Here is an 18,804-nt window from a genome sequence, read left to right on the forward strand (position 1 = left end):
TTTTCCTTTTTTAAGTGGGATTGGCTGCAAAAGTCTTAACTTGCTTTTTGGGTAAGCGGTTTTTTCCACACATTTTATAACATATGGAACATTCATTTTACAGGGGGCTCATGTGTAGGGCATTATATTAACTCTCTTGTCTTTATTAAGGTTCCCTGGACATGTGTAATACAAACCGGTAACTTAAACCATTTGCAGTAATAAAGACGTCCATACAACTTTAAATTTCCCGCCCTATGCAAATTGACCTAAGTGCAAGATCAGTAGCGAAGTTTCGCTAGGCACAAATGAATGCTAGCAAATCTTTGCACAGCCAAAGTAACACTAGTGAAAAGTTGCCAGCATGCAATGCCTGGGGCGAAACTTCGAATTTTAGTGAATTAGCGTATTCGTAGCGTATTTGCACCTGGCAAAGTGGTGCAATGGGTGCGAAGCTGATGCTGGCGAAAGTTTGCCCGTTAATAAATCTGCCCCTTGGTGTCACAAGGACAAAGAGAATAAGGCTTCAGTAGCATTGTTTTCTCTTATTGTTCTTCCCCTATGGCACTCCTTTGTTGCACAAAATCTGTAATAACATCAAAATTGCACAACTACATATAACAGCCATCTGGGAGTAGAAAGAGATGTAATATTGTTATGCATTCAAATAGGTATCCCTACATACATGTGTGTCCTTATATTTGCACCTGGGATGCACCTGGGATCATTCAGGAGTCTATTTCATCTGTCCTATGAAGGAGAGTGAGGGGATGTAGAAACGGGACAGGAGAACACAGTTGCTCCTAATCATCAGAACCCTAGTACACAAAGGCATGCAACCTAAGGTGAGCTTCTCAACTCTTTTGACTTAGTCCATGACTGTTGAACCAAACCGTGGAGCAAAGTGAACCCAGTGAACATTAAGCATGGGAAAATGGCTCCTTGTGACTTTCAGCCCAAATATCAGGCAGGTGCAGATAATCCAGTTATGGCTTTCTCTTATCACAGACCCCTTTGTTCTTTGATGTTTTAGGGTGGACCAGCACTAAAAAAAGCTCAGAAATAGACAGCAAAAGAAATAATATAGTGTAGTATTTTTATAACATATTTTTTTGTGATAACACACTCATAAAAGGTGGAAGTGCTCTTTTTCATAACCCACAAGATTAGGTTACTTTTAGCCCAACATTGGTGAATGGCACCATGAAGTAGTTGAGATTGAATACTCACAACTTCTGCTTACCAGTTGTTACCACCATTAGTTCAAGAAAGATGCACTTAAAGAGAAACTAATATCTAAAATAGAATAAGGCTACAAATACTGTATATTGTATACTAAACATAAACTTACTGCACCACAAGCCTAATCAAACAAATGATTTATGCTTTCAAAGTTGGCCACAGGGGGTCACTATCTTGTAACTTTGTTAAACATCTTTGCAAGACCAAGACTGTGCACATGCTCAGTGTGGTCTGGGCAGCTTAGGCATAGTCATAAATTATCAAAACAGCACAAGTCAAATAATATCTGACTGATAACGATACAACAAGACTGATTAATAATCAGAATATGCAGACCACACTGGGTCCTGTTTTTCTTGTAATCTAATGTGGATTTTATAGTTTTTGTATTGTTTAATACAAACTTTCTCCAATTCTGCAGAACCAGTGGCTGCAGCAAAATAATTCTCCAAATAGAATCCCAATTTATCTGTTTAAATATGGCTCCATGATCTTTGTCCCTGCAGCTGGAGTTGGAAATAGTAAAGGGGATGTAAAGGCAAAAATAAAATCCAATACAAATCTCTACACAGTCTGCTCTACAAGAAAACAAACAAAGCTTCTTCAGTTCTGCATGGCTGGTAAGTAAGGCGGGGGCTCCCCTTGCTATTCATAAGTATGATTGTTTCCCTGCAGAGCAGTTAGGGAACGTCTGACAATTCCTATCCACAGCAGTAAATGAAGGAAGAATTTCACTGCATACAGTCAGGTTTCTTATAAAACGGTACACATTTTTTAATTAAAGTATATTGGAGATAGATTTCTTTTTGATTAAAGTAAGTAAAAATGGGATTTTATTTTTTTGCCTTTACATGCCCTTTAAGATGTGTAAAACCTTTCACTAAATATCTATTTTGATAAAAAATACACTCACATAAAAATGATAAAGATTGCCTATAGTCGGTTTCTCAGTGGTGTTCTGCTCCAGATAGCGCTATCCTAGATTGGTCTCAACTGCTGGCATTCAAACTGTAGTGTGCTGTACCTGGATGACGTCACAACCTCTCGAGAGGCGTAAGTGTTTTGCGAAGGCAAGGGTATGCTAGTAAATTTGTACTTTGTTCTTGGCCTGAAATTGGAAAGACATGCAGGGGGTGTTCCTGGAACAGGAATAAGGTTGCTCTTCAGTAGGGATATGATCAACTAGCTTTTGATTGTTGCAGTCTAGCAATCCAAGTGTATGGCCAAAATGCCATATATATCCAGGCATCCACTTCATCTTGTAGTTTTGCCAGCTGGCTCAGGTAAAGTACCAGCTCAGTCTTTCTAACCTTACCCATAGTTGTTTAGTACACTACATGGCCACACCCCTCCTAAATTCTGTCATCAGTTGGAACAATTACTGAAAAATTCTAAACCATGATTGATACAAGAACTCTTGATCATGAGCATGGGTTTTTATGGGCCAACAGTTGCACAGAAGCCTTATATAATCATTCATAATGCCAAACACGGTGTCAGGGAGCCGGGAGCTCCCTCCAGGGAGGTAGTCTGGATCAAAGAGGAAGCCCTCTTGAGGGAACAAGGTCGCGGTATCCGAAGGGTTAAGCAGAATCAGTAGTAGTGGTCACAGGCAGGAGTTAACATGGGCAGGCAGATCAGAATCAAATATCAAGAGTACAGGCAGGGGGTCAGAACCAAGGCAGGAGCAGGAACAGGCTGGGAGCTAGAAACAGACTGGGAGCAGGAATCAGGCTGGGAGCTGGAAACAGGCTGGGAGCTGGAAACAGGCTGGGAGCAGGAATCAGGAAACACAAACAGGAACCCAGGATCAATGGCAGCAAATCCTATTCTTGGGCACCGTCACAGTGTTTTGGGCGCCCTTTTATGATGAGATCCTGGCACCAGTGATGACATCATCATGCAGCGACGCTGCAGCCATGTGTTCAGCATGGGCGCTGCCATCTTGGATCTTTACTGTGACCGCCGGGAATGTAAACAGCGCCGTCGGGTATTTCTGGCAGTCTTGACACACGGTCACCTGAGTTGGTGTAAAGGTTATCACAATAATGTCCCCATGTACAAAGCAAGGTCCTTAAAGAATTGCTGTGCTAAGATGGAAGTAAAAGAACTTAACTGGCCTACATGAACACCCGTGAGATGAAGTGGAATCTCAAGCCAGAAATGATTGCCCAATATCAGTGCCCAACCTTACCATAGCCCTTCTGGCTTCATGGAAGCAGATCCCATATTACAATGTTTAAACATCTAATGGAATCCAGTTGCAGAACAGTGAAAAGAGTATAGCAGACAAAGGAAGACCAACCTCATACTAATAACCATGATCACAAACAACAATTACATTTTCCCAGGACCATGAGTGCTTACAATGCTGAAATAAGGAATGTATTTTTGTACTGCAGAGTCTATAAAGCCATTTATCTCAAGAAGTCTGCTCACTGTGCATGGTTGGGGAAAAGGAATTTGCTGAAATCGGCAGAAATAAAATTGTTGAAAACAATAATCCTATATTGTTAGGAAGGGCTTTTACAGTATTGGAAAAAGCAGGAGGTGCGCTGATGCGGAAAAGCACAACTGACATCTGTCTCAATCCCATATAATAATCAACGCACTAAACAATGTGACCATGGATGTCAATGTCAAAGAGCTGGCCATGTTTGTGTGGGTTTGTCCCAGGGGTAGGAGTTCTGCTGCAGGCCTTTATTGATCTGAACTGAATAGGTTGTCCAGATCAATGCTGAAAGTTATTACTTAGCCGATTAGCTTAGCTTTTCTGGCATCTACAGATGTTTGATGTAGGGCCCTTGCATTAGTTCTGCTACATCTGATTTTTCCCTGATGTATAGAGCTCTCAGCATTTGCAGCAGTTGACAAGACTTCTCCTACCCCATTATCATTTTTATTAACAGCAGCATGAACATTTTTTCAATGAAATCTGCTACGTGTGCTTGTACCCTAGCAAACACAATTGTTCCGGGTGCAGGTGAAGAGGAAAGCAGCTGCTACCGTAGGCGCTGATTCTCGGCCAGCATTTTTACGAGATCAGCCCCTGTGTGGCAATAGCTTTAAAGCATGCTGGGAGCTGCAGTCCAACAACGCCAGGCTTAGTTCCTTAAAGGAGAAGGAAAGCTATGGAGGCATTTTATTGGCAATAGATTAGCTGCAAACTGCAATAGTGCAAGCTAGAATGCTATATTTATTCTTTTTGCCATACCTGAGTAAAAAGCTAATCAGCAGGGGGCGCTGTTGTAACAAAATTCATTCAGATTAACAGTACATGTATTCCTTAATATCTTGGAAAGTAAAAAGAAAAAATAATGAATGTACATTGCAAAAGTTCTTAGAATAGCACTCTCATTAATTGTATATTCACTTATTTTAAAGGTTTACATTACTCCTTTAATTCTGTTTTAATTGGGTGTGATCTAAATTGCTTATATAACTGAACTGTGCTCTAATGTGTTTCCCCCGGATATTATGTTGGCAATCCCTGTGTTCCTGCCTAGTGTGAGACCAAGGTTCAATATTTCCTTTACATGCCATTTAACAATAGTCCCCCCAAGTGTGTACCTATAAAACTGTTCAACTGTGCCACTTTGTTCTCTAAGTAATATGACCACACACTCAGTTACAGATACAAGAGGATTATTTTGCATAATAGGGTCAAGCAATATTGCTTTATAATGCAAATTACAGGATGTTGTAATAGAGGTACTCAAAGAGTAATACAGAGTGTAAATAGGGGTGCATTATTTCCCTGCTAAGTTTTGTTTTGAATGAAAATGCTTGTTAACATCTAGAGACATGCACGAAATGATATCCAGAAGAAAAAAATAACAGGCAAATTCTTTATAAGTGTGACAGGCAATGCTTGTGTTCATGTGTTTATCAACTGTGATACATCTGGATGCCATGTTGTTGATATTCCGTTGGCCTTTTATGTTTCTGATAAAAATAATCTTATGCTCAGGAATGTTTATCAAATGTTTATTCTTATAACAGAATTAGAACATATCATCTATGTCTCCCATCATTCCTTCTGTTTTTATGACCTCATGAATAGCCCTGCGAGAAGAATAAAAAGAAATAAAGTGAAGCGGGCTGCTAGCCTTTTGCTCTTTCCATGGAATCCTGCCAGTCAACTGGTTATACTAGGTTAGGGTCAGGGCACACAGGCAGATTCGCGGGGGAATCTTCTCTTCTTCTGGGCGACTAATCTCCCCGAACTGCTTCCCCTGCCCTCCCACCGGCTAAAATGTAAATCGCCAGCTGGATTTCACAAGGAAACTTCGGGCGACTTCGGGAAACTAATCGGAGTGCCATCGGAGGCAGTTTGGGGAGATTAGTCGCCCCGAAGAAATATTCCTGTGTGCTCTGACTCTAAAAAAGTAGAAGCCCATGATGGCTTTGTTACTGGAGTGCATCGGAGCATCACAATATTGAACAACAACAAAGCGTCTGAGATTCTATTTGCAGAACCACTAAAATGTTTGTTGATAACCCATAACAATTACATGAAAGGGCCACTAAAATATAAACAGTTCTTTTGCATTTCTTATTTATTTAGCATCTTATTTTATCTTCCAGAGACACAAGGAAAAGCCACTTTATACCTGGACTGTGTGTCCAGTTATCACGTCTTTTACAAGATAAGGGGTGAAAAGGGGTGTAGCATAATGAATGAGAATGTGTTGTTGGGCAGAAAGAGGATTGTTTGGGGTTTAGGTAAAATGTGGCCCAATTTTTAAATAGGGAGAACTGGGAGCATGGGCTTGATTACAGCGGAAGCAGTTGAGGCCCTAATTAATGATCAATTTCTTACATCTTGATAGAATAGGTCATGCTTTGGGCCCTGAATTGAATTTGCTGTGGGGCCAGAAACATCTAGTTACGCCACTAAATGGGAGGGAAATTGGTGTTTGACAAATGACATCATTTGCTATCAGAAGTTGTCATCAAAGTATATCTGCGAATGAATGAATTTGACTTGAAGGGGCTTAGGTTATTTTTGTGTTAATCTATTAAAGGATAAGTAAACATTAAAATTAACGAGGCTGATATTCTAAGTACTTTTGCAATGTACATTCATTATTAATTTTTTTTATTCCAAGTTATTAAAGGATACATGTACTGTTAACATGAATGAAATTAGCATCAACAGCACCACCTGCTGGTCATTTTATAACCACCAAGTAGTCAAGGAAGTTGTCGCTGCTCTGACGCTGCTTAGGAAAGATTTGAGAAAGGTTTCTATTTTTCTCATAAGCAGAAGAACATCAGAGCAGCCTCTTTCTTTCTCCTGACAACTTCCTTGACTACTTGGAGGTCAGACTGGTTGGAAAATGATCAGCAGGTGGCGCTGTTGTAACAAAATGTATTCATATTACCGTATATACTCGAGTATAAGCCGTCCCGAGTATAAGCCGAGGTACCTAATTTTACCTCCAAAAATTGGGAAAGCTTATTGACTCGAGTATAAGCCTAGGGTGAGAAATGTGGCAGCTTCTGGTAAGTTTCAATCAAAAAATTGAGGGTTTCTGCTCCCATTGGAGGTGCCGGCGTCTCGTTTTTGGATGCCGGCGACCATTCTTGGACGCCGGCGAATATTCTTGGAGACTATTCTTGGACGCCGGCAACTATTCTTGGACGCCGGCTACTATTCTTGGAGACTATTCTTGGACGCTGGCGACTATTCTTAGGCGCCAGCGACCGTTTTTGCGCTTGACCCGAATATAAGCTGAGGTAGAGTTTTTCAGCATATTTTGGGGGCTGAAAAACTCGGCTTATACTCGAGTATATACGGTAACAGTAAATGTATCCTTTAATATACTGGAATTGAAAAAAAAATTAATGTACATTGCAAAAATGCTTAAAATAGCACTCTCATCATTTTTCATTCACTTGTTTTTAAGGTGCAAAGTTTCATACTTGTCTAGTAATCCATAGCAACCAGTCAGCCGGTGACATTTACTGGTCAGCTGTTTAGGGAAACACAGATGATTGGTTTCTATGGGTTACTAGACCTGGGCAACTTTGTGCATTTTAATACAATGCCAAGGAAAGCGTTTTAGAGACAGCTGAAGGAGACTAAATCATATAAAGTGGCACAATTTTCAATTAAACAACTTCCGTTCACTGATATATGTGTTTGAAGTATTTTTGTATACAGGGGAAATTATGGAAAGATCCATTATCCGGAAAACCCCAGGTTCCGAGCATTCTGGATAACAGGTCCCATACCTGTAGTATATATAATATATCTGTAGTATACATATACTGTATAAGGTGTCACCTGGTCCAGCTCATCTGTCAAAGTGTATCTGTGCATTGTGTGTGTGAGTCCCAAATGCACCAATAACCATACACAGCCAGAATAGTGGGAGATATTGTTTCCTCAGCCTGAGCTGCTGATCATGACACATTCACCTTTGTTCTCAGTTTCTGACTTGGCAGCAAATAATCCCTGTCCCATCAGGAATGTCTGTTTCACACACAGAAATGTCCAAACTGGATAAGCACTTAAGTACACACAGACACAAACTAAAATCACACTCTATTTAATGCAAAAAATGACCTCCAGCTCCCAGTCGTCACCCCATTTAAACCGGCTTAACTCAATTCTGTTGCTACTAATCTCTTATCCATGGCTTTGTGAAACTCCCAGTGGTATATCAGTGACTATGATCCAGGGGTCTTATTCATGTCTGGTTAGTGACAGAGGTGATGGCATTAAAGGTAAGTGTGTACCATGCTGCAAAGTTTGCTCCAGTATTTAATAATATGAAATGTGGCTTGTATGAGGCTTGCTGGATTTGCTTCTTGAAACATGTATCGAAAAACAATTATCAAAAGTCCTGACATTGTGGATGCCACCTTAAACCTTTAGGGCTGAGACTAGGGTTGCCACCTGGCCGGTATTTTACTGGCCTGGCCGGTAAAAATGATGGTTGATCCCAATGTTATTAATAGAGAAAAAAGATATATATATAGCAAGGCCGGTATTTTTTTCCAGAAAAGGTGGCAACCCTAGCTGAGACACACAATCAGATTCGGGGAGTTTAGTAGCCCGGCGACAAATCTCCTCTTCTTCGGGACAACTAATCTCGGGGCTAGAATGAAAATCGTTTTCCGAAGTCACCCGAAGTTTCCTCGTGAATCAACTGGAAAGCGTAGCACTTCGATTGCCATCTGGCGGGAAGGCAGGGGAAGGAAAGAAATCTTGTAACTTTGTTAAACATCTTTGCAATACCAAGACTACGCACATGCTCAGTGTGGTCTGGTCTTCAGTTGGGAGGTTAAGCTTAGGGATCGTCCTAAATGATCAAAACAGCACACGTCAAATAATATCAGCAGATACAGCAAGACTGATTAATAATCAGAATATACAGACTGTTTTGGGTCCGTGGATTCAAATCTACACAGTTGTTATAGTGTAACAAACAAAGCTGCTCGAGTTTTGGGAAGTAAGATGGGGGGGCTCTCCCCCTGTCGTTTAAAAGTATGATTGTTTCCCCGCACAGCAGTTAAGGACCGTCTGAAGTTTCCTATCTGCAGCTGTCAGAGCAAGTAAAACAAAGGATGAATTTCACTGTATACAGACAGGTTGACATTTTTTAATTAAAGTATATTGGAGTGTGGTTATTAAGCTTTTAATTCAGCAGCTCTCCAATTTGCAATTTCAGCAGTCTGTTGCTACGGATGGGTCGAGGCTGTAATATGAACAGGAGAGGGCCTGGGTACAATGATGAGAAATAAAAGTAGCAATAACAATAGATGGAGTCAGTGACCCCCATATGAAAGATCAAGTCAGAAGAAGAAGGCAAGTAATTCAAAAACTATAAAAAATAAAAAAATGAAGACCAGTTGAAAAGTTGCTTAGGATTAGGCAATCTACAACGTACTAAAAACGTGAACCACCTCTTTAATGTTAAGTTTGATTATATAAAGACATAAAGATAGATCTTTGTTTTTATGATTCCAACAGTTTTTCATTGATTTGGAGCATGCAGGTTATCTCCCCTGACAGCCGTGTATTGCTGAATGTCAGTTACAGAAATACTAGGTTCTATAAGGATATATATATATATATAAGTAAAAGCATGCACTCACAGGTCTTACAAAGTGCTAGCCAAAACGTTAGTTGTTCTTTTTTCTAATAAACACCTTTACATTTTTTGTAAGATCTGTGAGTGCAAGCTTTTACTTTTTTCTACCTTGACAATTTCGGGCTTGTTGCACCCAGGCAACTTTTACCGTCATACGAGTTGTGCCGGCTACCAGATCTTTATATATATATATATATATATATATATATATATATATATATATATATATATATATATATATATATATATATATATATATATATATATTGTTATTGCTACTTTTTATTACTCATCTCTCTATTCAGGGCTCTCCTATTCATATTCCAGTCTCTTATTCAAATGAATGCATGGTTGCTAGGGTAATTTGGACCCAAACAACCAGAGAGCTGATATTGCAAACTGCAGAGCTGCTGAATAAAAAGCTAAATAACTAAAAAAACACAAATAGTAAAAAATGAAAACCAATTGCAAATAGTCTCAGAGTAACCCTCTCTACTTCATACTACAAGTTAACTCAAAGGTGAACAACCCCTTTAAATTCAGCCTCTTTGTTTCTATGTGATTTCTTGTGTAAGATTAAAAACAGTGTTTATTAATCCCATTGCACTGGTACCAATTGCTTGTCATTTTAGATTTTTTAAATCTAAGTAGCATGGTTAACAATTTTGTGTAACCAATTTTGGGCAGAGTTATAATATACCTTAAGTAGCAGTAGTATGGTACAGATACAATTTATACAAGATGAAGGCCTATGGCACAAACAGCAATTTTATATGTTTTGCCCACTTTATTTTATTCCCCCTCCATCAATTCAATAGTAGCACAACAAAATTCACTCCATTACCAGATGTTACATGGACATTAGTAGATTAAACAGTATTCTCATTCTCTGCTAAATTGCTATGCACCACATTACCAGCTTTTGGAATATGCTTGAAAATATATTCTGCCATGATATAAAAATGCCATAACGAACCCTTCTTTGACATTACTAGTCACTTGAAGACACACATGGGCACCTTCAGTTGCTAAATACAGTATGTCGCCAATTTTGACTGTTGCTAAATGTCACAAATCAGATTCCTGTTCCCTGAGCTGCTTGCTGCTGTGGGAGGCAAGTGGTTAACCTTAGATAAAGGGGGAAACTGCTGGATTGAGAATAGAATTTAAAAACTTCAGTGCTTGTGAGTCATTTGAAGCTCCGAGATGTCCAGCAGTTCCCAGGTGCTCAGCGCCTCGCTGACAGTTTACTTGCTCTCCCCGTCTATTGCCAGCATTTATATTCAATCCCACACCCTTAGCATCTGTATCATTTGCTGCTGGTGGTTTAAGCTTATCATTATGCTGAGCAGCCATCACATCGGAGAAGAACAAATACCTTTAACACTTTAAAGGGTTAACATCATGATTTTTATGGTTTCGTTTTTATTTCTCAATTACACTGTTTACACTGCAAATAATTCACTCTACAATATAAAATTTCATTACAATATAAAATTTCATTCCTGAACCAGCAAGTGTATCTTTTTTAGTTATAATATTGGTGTGTAGGCGCCATCTCAGGTCATTTTGCCTGGTCATGTGCGTTCAGAAAGAGCCAGTGCTGCACTATGGAACTGCTTTCTGGCAGGCTGTTGTTTCTCTTGCTCAATGTAACTGAATGTGTCGCAATGGGACATGGATTTTTACTATTGAGTGCAGTTCTTATATACAAGGAGCTGTTGTCTGGTTACCTCCCCATTGTTCTGCTGATGGGTTGCTGGGGGGGAGGGAGGGGGTGATATCACTCCAACTTGCAGCAGTAAAGAGTGACTGAAGTTTATCAGAGTACAAGTCACATGACTGTGGGCACCTGGGAAACTGACAATATGTCTAGCCCCTTGTCAAATTTCAAAATTAAATGTAAAAAAATCAGTTTGTTCTTTTGAAAAATGGATTTCAGTGCAGAAGTGTGCTGGAGCAGCAATATTAACTGATGCATTTTGGAAAAAACATGTTTTCCCATGACAGTATCCCTTTAACACTTAGGGGCAGATGTATCAAGGGTCGAATTTCGAGGGGTTAAATCCCTCGAAATTGGACTGGGGAATAGAATCAAATAGGCAATTTGGGCGAAATTTACGCGCCGGCGAATAGTCAAATGGGCAAATATTCGCCCCCGGCGAATAGTCGCACGATCGAATATTCGATCAAAGGATTTTCATTCGATCGAAGGATTTTCATTCGATCGAAGGATTTTCATTCGATCGAAGGATTTTCATTCGATCGAATGATCGATCGAATGCCTTTTTATTCGATCAAAAACTTAGAAAACAAGCCTATGGGACATTCCCATAGGCTTTTAAAGCAATTCGGTAGGTTTAGGTGGTGAAGTAGGCAGTCAAAGTATTTTTAAAAGAGACAGTACTTTTATCATTCTACTCAGGCGAATGTACGCCAATTCGATAGTCGAGGAGCACAAAAAACTACTCGAAATTCGAGTATTTTTCCTTCTATTCCTTCACTCGAACTTAGTGAATGGGCCCCTTAGTTTTGAGTACAGCATGCTATGTAGCACTCGGGTCAATAATCGAAGACTGAACCTTTCTGTGCTACACCAATGCTCAAACAAGCTGTAATTAATGACTAATTACACCAGCTACTTTGTGTGGTTGGTGAAAATATGTTCTAATTAGAAGAAAGTCCTAATTTACAAGCAGTCACAAAAAATACACCAGTGCAGCGACTCCCAGCAACAGTCTGGGGTTTCCTTCTATTATTTTAGCTGCAGTGAGTCCCATTGTACTTCAATCCCTTCCTTAGCACAGTATCAACTAGTATGTCAACTAAACCCATGTCATTAAAAAGTGCCAATGATCCAGATCATTTACTGATTCCCCTTGCGTCCCAGAGACCCCACTCACCAAGCACTTTGTGCTTATTTGTTCACATTGTATCCAAGCCACCCTTAAGTAATCATGGGGTCACAAATCATGATCACCCTATGGGAATAGTTGGCATCTCTGCTTTAGTCCATGCTTTAGTCTGTGTCATACCACGAGATCAGTAAGAGCAGCTATTTGTATAATATAAAATAGGATTAAATGTTTTTTAGAGCAATTACCCTATTATGATCCATAGGCAGCAGTAGCTACTAATCTTCTAGTGTGACATTAGCCTAAAAGGCCATTAACAACAGTAAATAAAAATGACCTAAATTACACTGAATGCTCAATTGCACTTTTCTCTGCATTTTCACAGCCTGAGCACAATTTACGTCTTAATATGTAGGAGCTATATTTAAATAACAAGGATAATACTGATAAATCCATCCCAAAGTGCCTGCACTCTCCATAGAAATAGTGCACATCCAACCAGTTCACAGCTCCCAGCATGGTGGAGTGGATCTAATTCTGAATGAGAAATAGTCAGGATAGAAACATTCATTGCTGTGCACTCATTAAATCGCTGCAACGGTCATTATATAATGGAAGTATGGAAATTTTTTAGGCTAAAGAAAACTCCGGTAAAGGCCTCGAATATAAAAAAAAGTGGAGTAAAATTTGCTGGTCGTCAGAACAAAGTCAGGGGTTTGCCTTTTGGTGTTACAGGTATGGGATCAGTTATCTAGAAAGCTCCAAACTGCAGGAGGACCATCTCCCATAGACTCTATTTTATCCAAATAATCCAATTTAAAAAAAAAATGATTTCCTTTTTCTCTGTAATAATAAAACAGCACCTTGTACTTGATCCAAACTAAGATATAATTAATCCTTATTGGAAGCTAAACCAGCCTATTGGCTTTCTTTATTGTTTACATGATTTTGTAGTAGACTTAAGGTATGAAGGTCCAAATTACGGAAAGATCCATTATCCGGAAAACCCCAGGTCTCAAGCATTCTGGATAGCAGAATCATTATTTTCAATGATTTTATGACAGAGCTGGTAGGTGAAGTCAAGGACTTTAGAAGAAGGTGGAAAGGTGCAAAATCTGTGCTGCAATCAAAAGGAAAAATACCAATAAAAACATAAATATTATTGAGCATATAATATTTTTTATTTTTGAGAAGAAGACACACTACAGCCAGTGCCACCTTAAGTCTATTCAAATGATGGCTAAGAAGAAGCATCTGTTTGGTAGAAGGCACTTGAGTCTCGTCATTGTTGGCTGATCCAACAATGCTGGTCCCCCACTGTTGCTGCCACTTCTAGGTCACGATGCGCCTGCACGAACCCGGAAGTGATATCACACCAAGTCAGGAGGAGGGGGGACGGGCGTTTGGCACATCGGTGCAGCAGCGGGTGGGCCAGGCAGGCCTCAGGGAGGCTGTCTTGTAAGGGGAGGGAGCCTCTGGAGGAAGGGCAGAGGAGGCAAACAGGGAGGGTGGAAGGGTGGAAGGCTGGAGGCGGAACAAAGTGGTTGGGGCCGGGGGATTGGAAGCAAGCTACTGAGAGAGAGAGACAGGGGAGGGAAAGTGGAAAGGCAGTTCAGGTCCTTAGGGCTCTGGCCCTGGTTTCTATGTAGGATGCTACTGTTTTGTGCCTACTCCCTGCTGGACTCCAGGAAATTAGTATTTGAACATATAAGAATAAAACTGTGTTCAAACTTTCATAACCTGGCAAATTTTGTAAAATTGACGTGGTGATTAGGGGCGTGACCACACAAATGGGCGTGGTCAAAATTTAACCGCAATATGCGTGGCAAATCTTTTTCTGTCTTTGATGGGAGGTATGCTAGCTAGCATGTTCTTCATTAGTTCTCCAAAGGGGAGGGCCCCCCCATGTTTGTCCCCCATGTTTGTCTGCAGGGGGGCCCCCGAACTCTAGTTACACCACTGTTGCTGCTTTTTACTTAGAATTGAATATAATAAAGAAATAAATGGCTGTGAAAAAAAACAAAATGGGAGAAGGGTAAAAGAGGACATTTCAATGTTATTGTTAAGAAAGCCACAATCAATAGATGGAAGTGGGAAAGAGGTTTATGTGCTGCACGCCCCAGCCATTACCAGACCTGTAATTTGGCCATGGTGTGTCCCTAACAATTAAAAAAAGTAAAAAGACGCATAACAAACCGGTGTAAATACAACTTACCACTAAGACAGTTTGCAGCATGGGAATATGCTCATTCTTTATTTTTACAACAGCTGCTTGTTTTAATGTTGATAAGCTCACACCTAACTGACCTACTGAAAACTGAAGTTTATCAACAATTTTAAAGGGCAAGTCAACCTTGAAAATATAAATGTGCCTAATAAAATGAAATGTAATTCTAAACAACTTTCCAATATACATTTATTAAAAGTGCTTTTAAGTGCATTTGCTTTACACCTGGTTGTTACTTTGTAAACAATATTACAAAACTCTTAGTTCCCCAGCAGGGCCAGACTGCTAGTAAAAAGCAGCCCTGGCAAAAAAATCAGAGCAGCCCTCATATACACGTGTGACATTGGCGGCCAGCCCCCAAGTAAAACAAAAAAACATTGGTGGTCAGGACCCCCAATAAAATTTAAAAAAAAAAGACATTGATGGCTCTCCCCCATAAAAGTTAAAAAAAATATTGGTGGCCAGGGTCCCCCCATTAAAGTTAAAAAAAAATGGTGGGCAAGCCTCTCCACCTATAAAAGTAAAAAAAACACTGTGGTCAGGCATCTAAAAAAAAAGACCACCAGTGGAAACTTACGTTTAGAATTTGACGGGCGGTCTTCTTCCTTCTAGGAGACAGCAACTTCTTCATTCTCAGTGACTTCTTTCCACTATGGCTCCCATTCGGCTTCAGCCCTCCATTCGACTTTAGCCCCATTCGACTTCAGCTCCACTTCCCCAGTCCATAAATGCAGCGGCCTACACTGCATTTGCCCGAAAGGCCCGATGGTCAGTTCGGGCCTGTTCCCTAGCAAAGACAAGTCTGTTAATCAGCTGCCTTGTCTTACATTGTTTCATCAATCTGAACCAAAATTGCATTTTGCTCTGCACCGCTCTAGCGCAAGTAAATGACCCTAAATCTCTATCAAAAACAAATACTGTCTTACACATACTCTTCTTTATAAATAGAGTACCAGTGGAAACATGATACTTTTCGTATTGGCTAGTTCCTCCCTTTTTCTTCCTAGCAGGTGTAGTCTTTGCAGCACCTCCCAGTGATCTGTAATATCCCTTCTTGATCAATGGCATACCAAAGGGAGGGGGCACATTTCAGCTTTTTTTTTTTTTTAGGTCAGGGTTACCCTACTTTATAGAATTACACCTTCTTGTACATTTCTGCTTGAGGGGCCTCTACACAGAAAAATGGTTGGACTATGCTGAGATTACTGAATTGCTCAACTGCACTGGTTCATGTAAAACTACCTTCACACAACATATTTGGGGAATTGAAATAAAAGTGCTAGAAACCCCTTGAAACTAGTCAAATGTTTGCCTTCAAACAGGTGACCAGTAAATGCCAACTACTGTTTACTTAATATAGGTGACTAGACCTATGGCAAACATTGCTCCTTTTATTACATTCCTCCCTATATAGTAATACATTGGTGGGGATGGTCAGCTCTGAAGCTCTCTAGCTCTGAATAAATTTGGCTCTATTAGTTAAATAAGTATAAAGTACTAATGGTTTGTTTCCTGTTTTTTTCATTCCAAACATTAAAAATTCAAAGACTGGTAGTCACACTCATGTTTTCAGACTTAGAGATAGTGGCAAGGAGATAGGCTACTGATGTCACCCACATATGTTGACTGTCGCTAACACTTCATGATACTGATGAAGAAATTTATATTTGGAACCAAATGTTTGTTTATATACTGACTATATATTTATTTTCCGTCTTCTATAGTTTGAAGCATCATGCCCACAAGGATTCTGCCCAGGATGGAGTGTGGTGGTTAAAGGAGAGTCCAGTTCCAGTGGAAACGAGTAAGGCAATTACTATCAATGAGAAGATCATGTCTAGAAGAGAAGAAGCAATTTACTTTAGCTCCACATCAATGGTGGGATTAGGGTTCTATCTCACATGTTACAATGTTTGTTATCTTTTGATCCAGCAGCTTTGAAATCAACTTCCTTACTGATTCAATCGATCAGATTGCTTTCCATTTAAACCCACGTTACTCTGAAGGCAGCATTATCTGTAATTCCTTTTTGTCCAATCACTGGGGACAGGAAGAACGTACTGATATCTTTCCCTTCGAGGCCAATAAACCATTCCAGGTATGTACTGTACTAGAAAGCACATTTTAATGGTGTCTCATTGGGATGACCAAGTAGGCCTTTAAAAATGTTTGTGGAACCAAATTCATTGCTTCCTAATATTAAGCTGACATTGCAATAATATTAAGCTGACATTGCAAAAATGCATTATATTATCAGTATCGTCACAGCTTTTTATTAGGGTATTTGACTTCTTAATAGATGAACTTTTCCTGTCTTTGGGAAAAAAAGTTGACGTTAATAGAAATATGACATTATTTTGTGCAAATTCCTTTTGTTCTATCCAGATTGAGATCTATTCGGACCGCGAGCATTTCGATGTATTCATAGATGACAACAAGATTATACAATACAAGCACCGCATGGAGCAATTCAGAGACATTACCAAAGTGCAGATCTTGAATGACATTAATATTTCTTCAGTGGAAGTCACCAGACGAGAGCTGCATGAGTGATATATGTTCCAACACACCATGCATACACCAAAACTTCATCTTCATAATTTTTTACAATCAGTATTGTAAACCATGGGGTTGATTCGGTTGCAATTTCATTATTATTTGCATGCTAAACATAAAAGAAATTAAAATGCTAAAGAAACCTACCATGTTGTCTTCAATGGGAGATATTTTACCATGTTAACATGTGGAAACTACTTCAAGATCTGGGGTAATGAGTAGCTTGGACAATGTTTGCGACTAAAGGTGGCCATAGACATAGAGATCTGCTCGTTTGGTGAGCGGATCTCTCCCCGATATGCCGATCATAATCAGCTCACAATGGATGCGATATGGGCGGTCGGATATCTGGTCCGAATAGACGCATAAATGTGCCCATCATATGATGGGATTTTTTAACCTGCCTGATCGAGATGGCCAAATATCGATCGGGGAAGCCTGTCGGATGGCCCCACACATGGGCCAATAAGCTGCGGACTCGGCCCAGATTGGACCGGGGTAGACAACAGAGAAAATCCTTGTCTGGTACCCCCCAGCTTTGCACCCTAGGCACATGCCCCTATTTCTGCCCTGCTTGTATGAAAACAAAGCTTTATGTGAAATCAATTTTCCATAAATCTTGTCAATTCACAGGCTTTCTCACAAATGAGAAATGTGGTTATGTGGTTACACAGGGGACACCCTTTTTACTTCTTACTTTATTTTCTTTCAATAAGTTCTCTCTAATGTATTGGTTTAATCATCTGCTTATTTGACAGAACATGTTACTACAAAAGTCCTTTAGTTCCTTTACCGTTGTTTAAATTGAGTTTCCTCTAAAACATTCACCACTCAGTTACTCTGCTTTCCTATCATGCTAAAGGTTATATCCATCAACAGTCCAAGTTCAAGATCAGGACATTTTTGTATACTGTCGCCATCAGTAAATCCAGGCAATTCATAATTACACCCAGCCATGATCCTGATCTGCCCACTATTCATGCAGAATAATTCTACTAATAATGGTACAGGTATGGGACCTGTTATCCAGAACTCTCGGGACCTGGGGTTTCCTGAATAACGTATTTTTCTGTAATTTGGATCTTCATATACACTATAAAATCATTTAAACATTAAATAAAGCCAATAAGCTGGTTTTGCCTCCAATAAGGATTACTTATATCTAAGTTTGGATCAAGTACAAGCTACTGTTTTATTAATGCAGAGATAAAGGAAATCATTTAAAAAAAAATAGGTAGAGTCTATGGGAGACGGCCTTTCTGTAATTCGGTACTTTCTGGATAACGGGTCTCCAGATAACGGATTCCATACTTGTATATAGATTAATTAAATTTTTATGTTGCACCAGTTCCATTTGTTCCACATTTTGACAATGCCAGCCACAACTCCTTAACTTTTATCACTTTATCAATTTCTTTGACATTCTGCTCTTAAAAAGCTGATCTAGCTAAAAATATTCTTTGTTAGAGGACAGAAGGTGGGGGAAATTCAGCACAGACAGATCTCAATCCTTCCCCGAAATCTCATTTCATCTTCAGATAAAAGAAAGAGATTTATAAAAGGCCTTCGTGACAAGGAACATTGTGCACCCAGACTTTATGAATTCCCATCTCATTTATTTGGCGCGCTTCTTGACATTTTTCTTTTAACAGCATCCATTAATTTTATTTTTCAACATTTGACTAGCAATAACGTTACCATAAAAAATAAACCATGAGCAGCCGCTGCCTCTGAGAGTTACTATGTTTGCCTTCTGATTCAAGGCTTTGATTCACCTTTAGAATCACTTACTTTGTTTGACAGTGAGAACAATATTCCATTCTCTAGAAATTGAAATGAT

General features: G+C 39.6%; 1 protein-coding gene across 2 annotated transcripts; it reads left to right on the forward strand.

The window, feature by feature from the left end:
• The first annotated feature begins 7,836 nt into the window (after positions 1–7,836).
• On the forward strand, positions 7,837–17,110 carry LOC108702305 (grifin-like). Of its 2 annotated transcripts, none has more exons than XM_041578640.1 (4): positions 7,837–7,956; positions 16,133–16,212; positions 16,341–16,506; positions 16,794–17,110. In XM_041578640.1, the coding sequence occupies exons 1-4, from the start codon at positions 7,945–7,947 to the stop codon at positions 16,959–16,961; spliced, it is 426 nt and encodes a 141-aa protein (XP_041434574.1). In that variant the 5' UTR covers positions 7,837–7,944; the 3' UTR covers positions 16,962–17,110. The 2 variants fall into 2 exon arrangements, with proteins under 2 accessions (XP_041434574.1, XP_041434575.1); XM_041578641.1 differs by having other exon boundaries at positions 7,841–7,956; positions 16,344–16,506.
• Positions 17,111–18,804: the final 1,694 nt, after the last annotated feature.

Source organism: Xenopus laevis, chromosome 9_10S (assembly GCF_017654675.1).
Source record: "Xenopus laevis strain J_2021 chromosome 9_10S, Xenopus_laevis_v10.1, whole genome shotgun sequence".
Taxonomy (NCBI): domain Eukaryota; kingdom Metazoa; phylum Chordata; class Amphibia; order Anura; family Pipidae; genus Xenopus; species Xenopus laevis.

Coding starts and splice junctions, on each gene's coding strand:
- LOC108702305 (XM_041578640.1), top strand. Junction 16,213..16,340: donor TCCAGTTCCAGTGGAAACGA/GTAAGGCAATTA, acceptor CTTTTGATCCAG/CAGCTTTGAAATCAACTTCC. Junction 16,507..16,793: donor AGGCCAATAAACCATTCCAG/GTATGTACTGTA, acceptor TGTTCTATCCAG/ATTGAGATCTATTCGGACCG.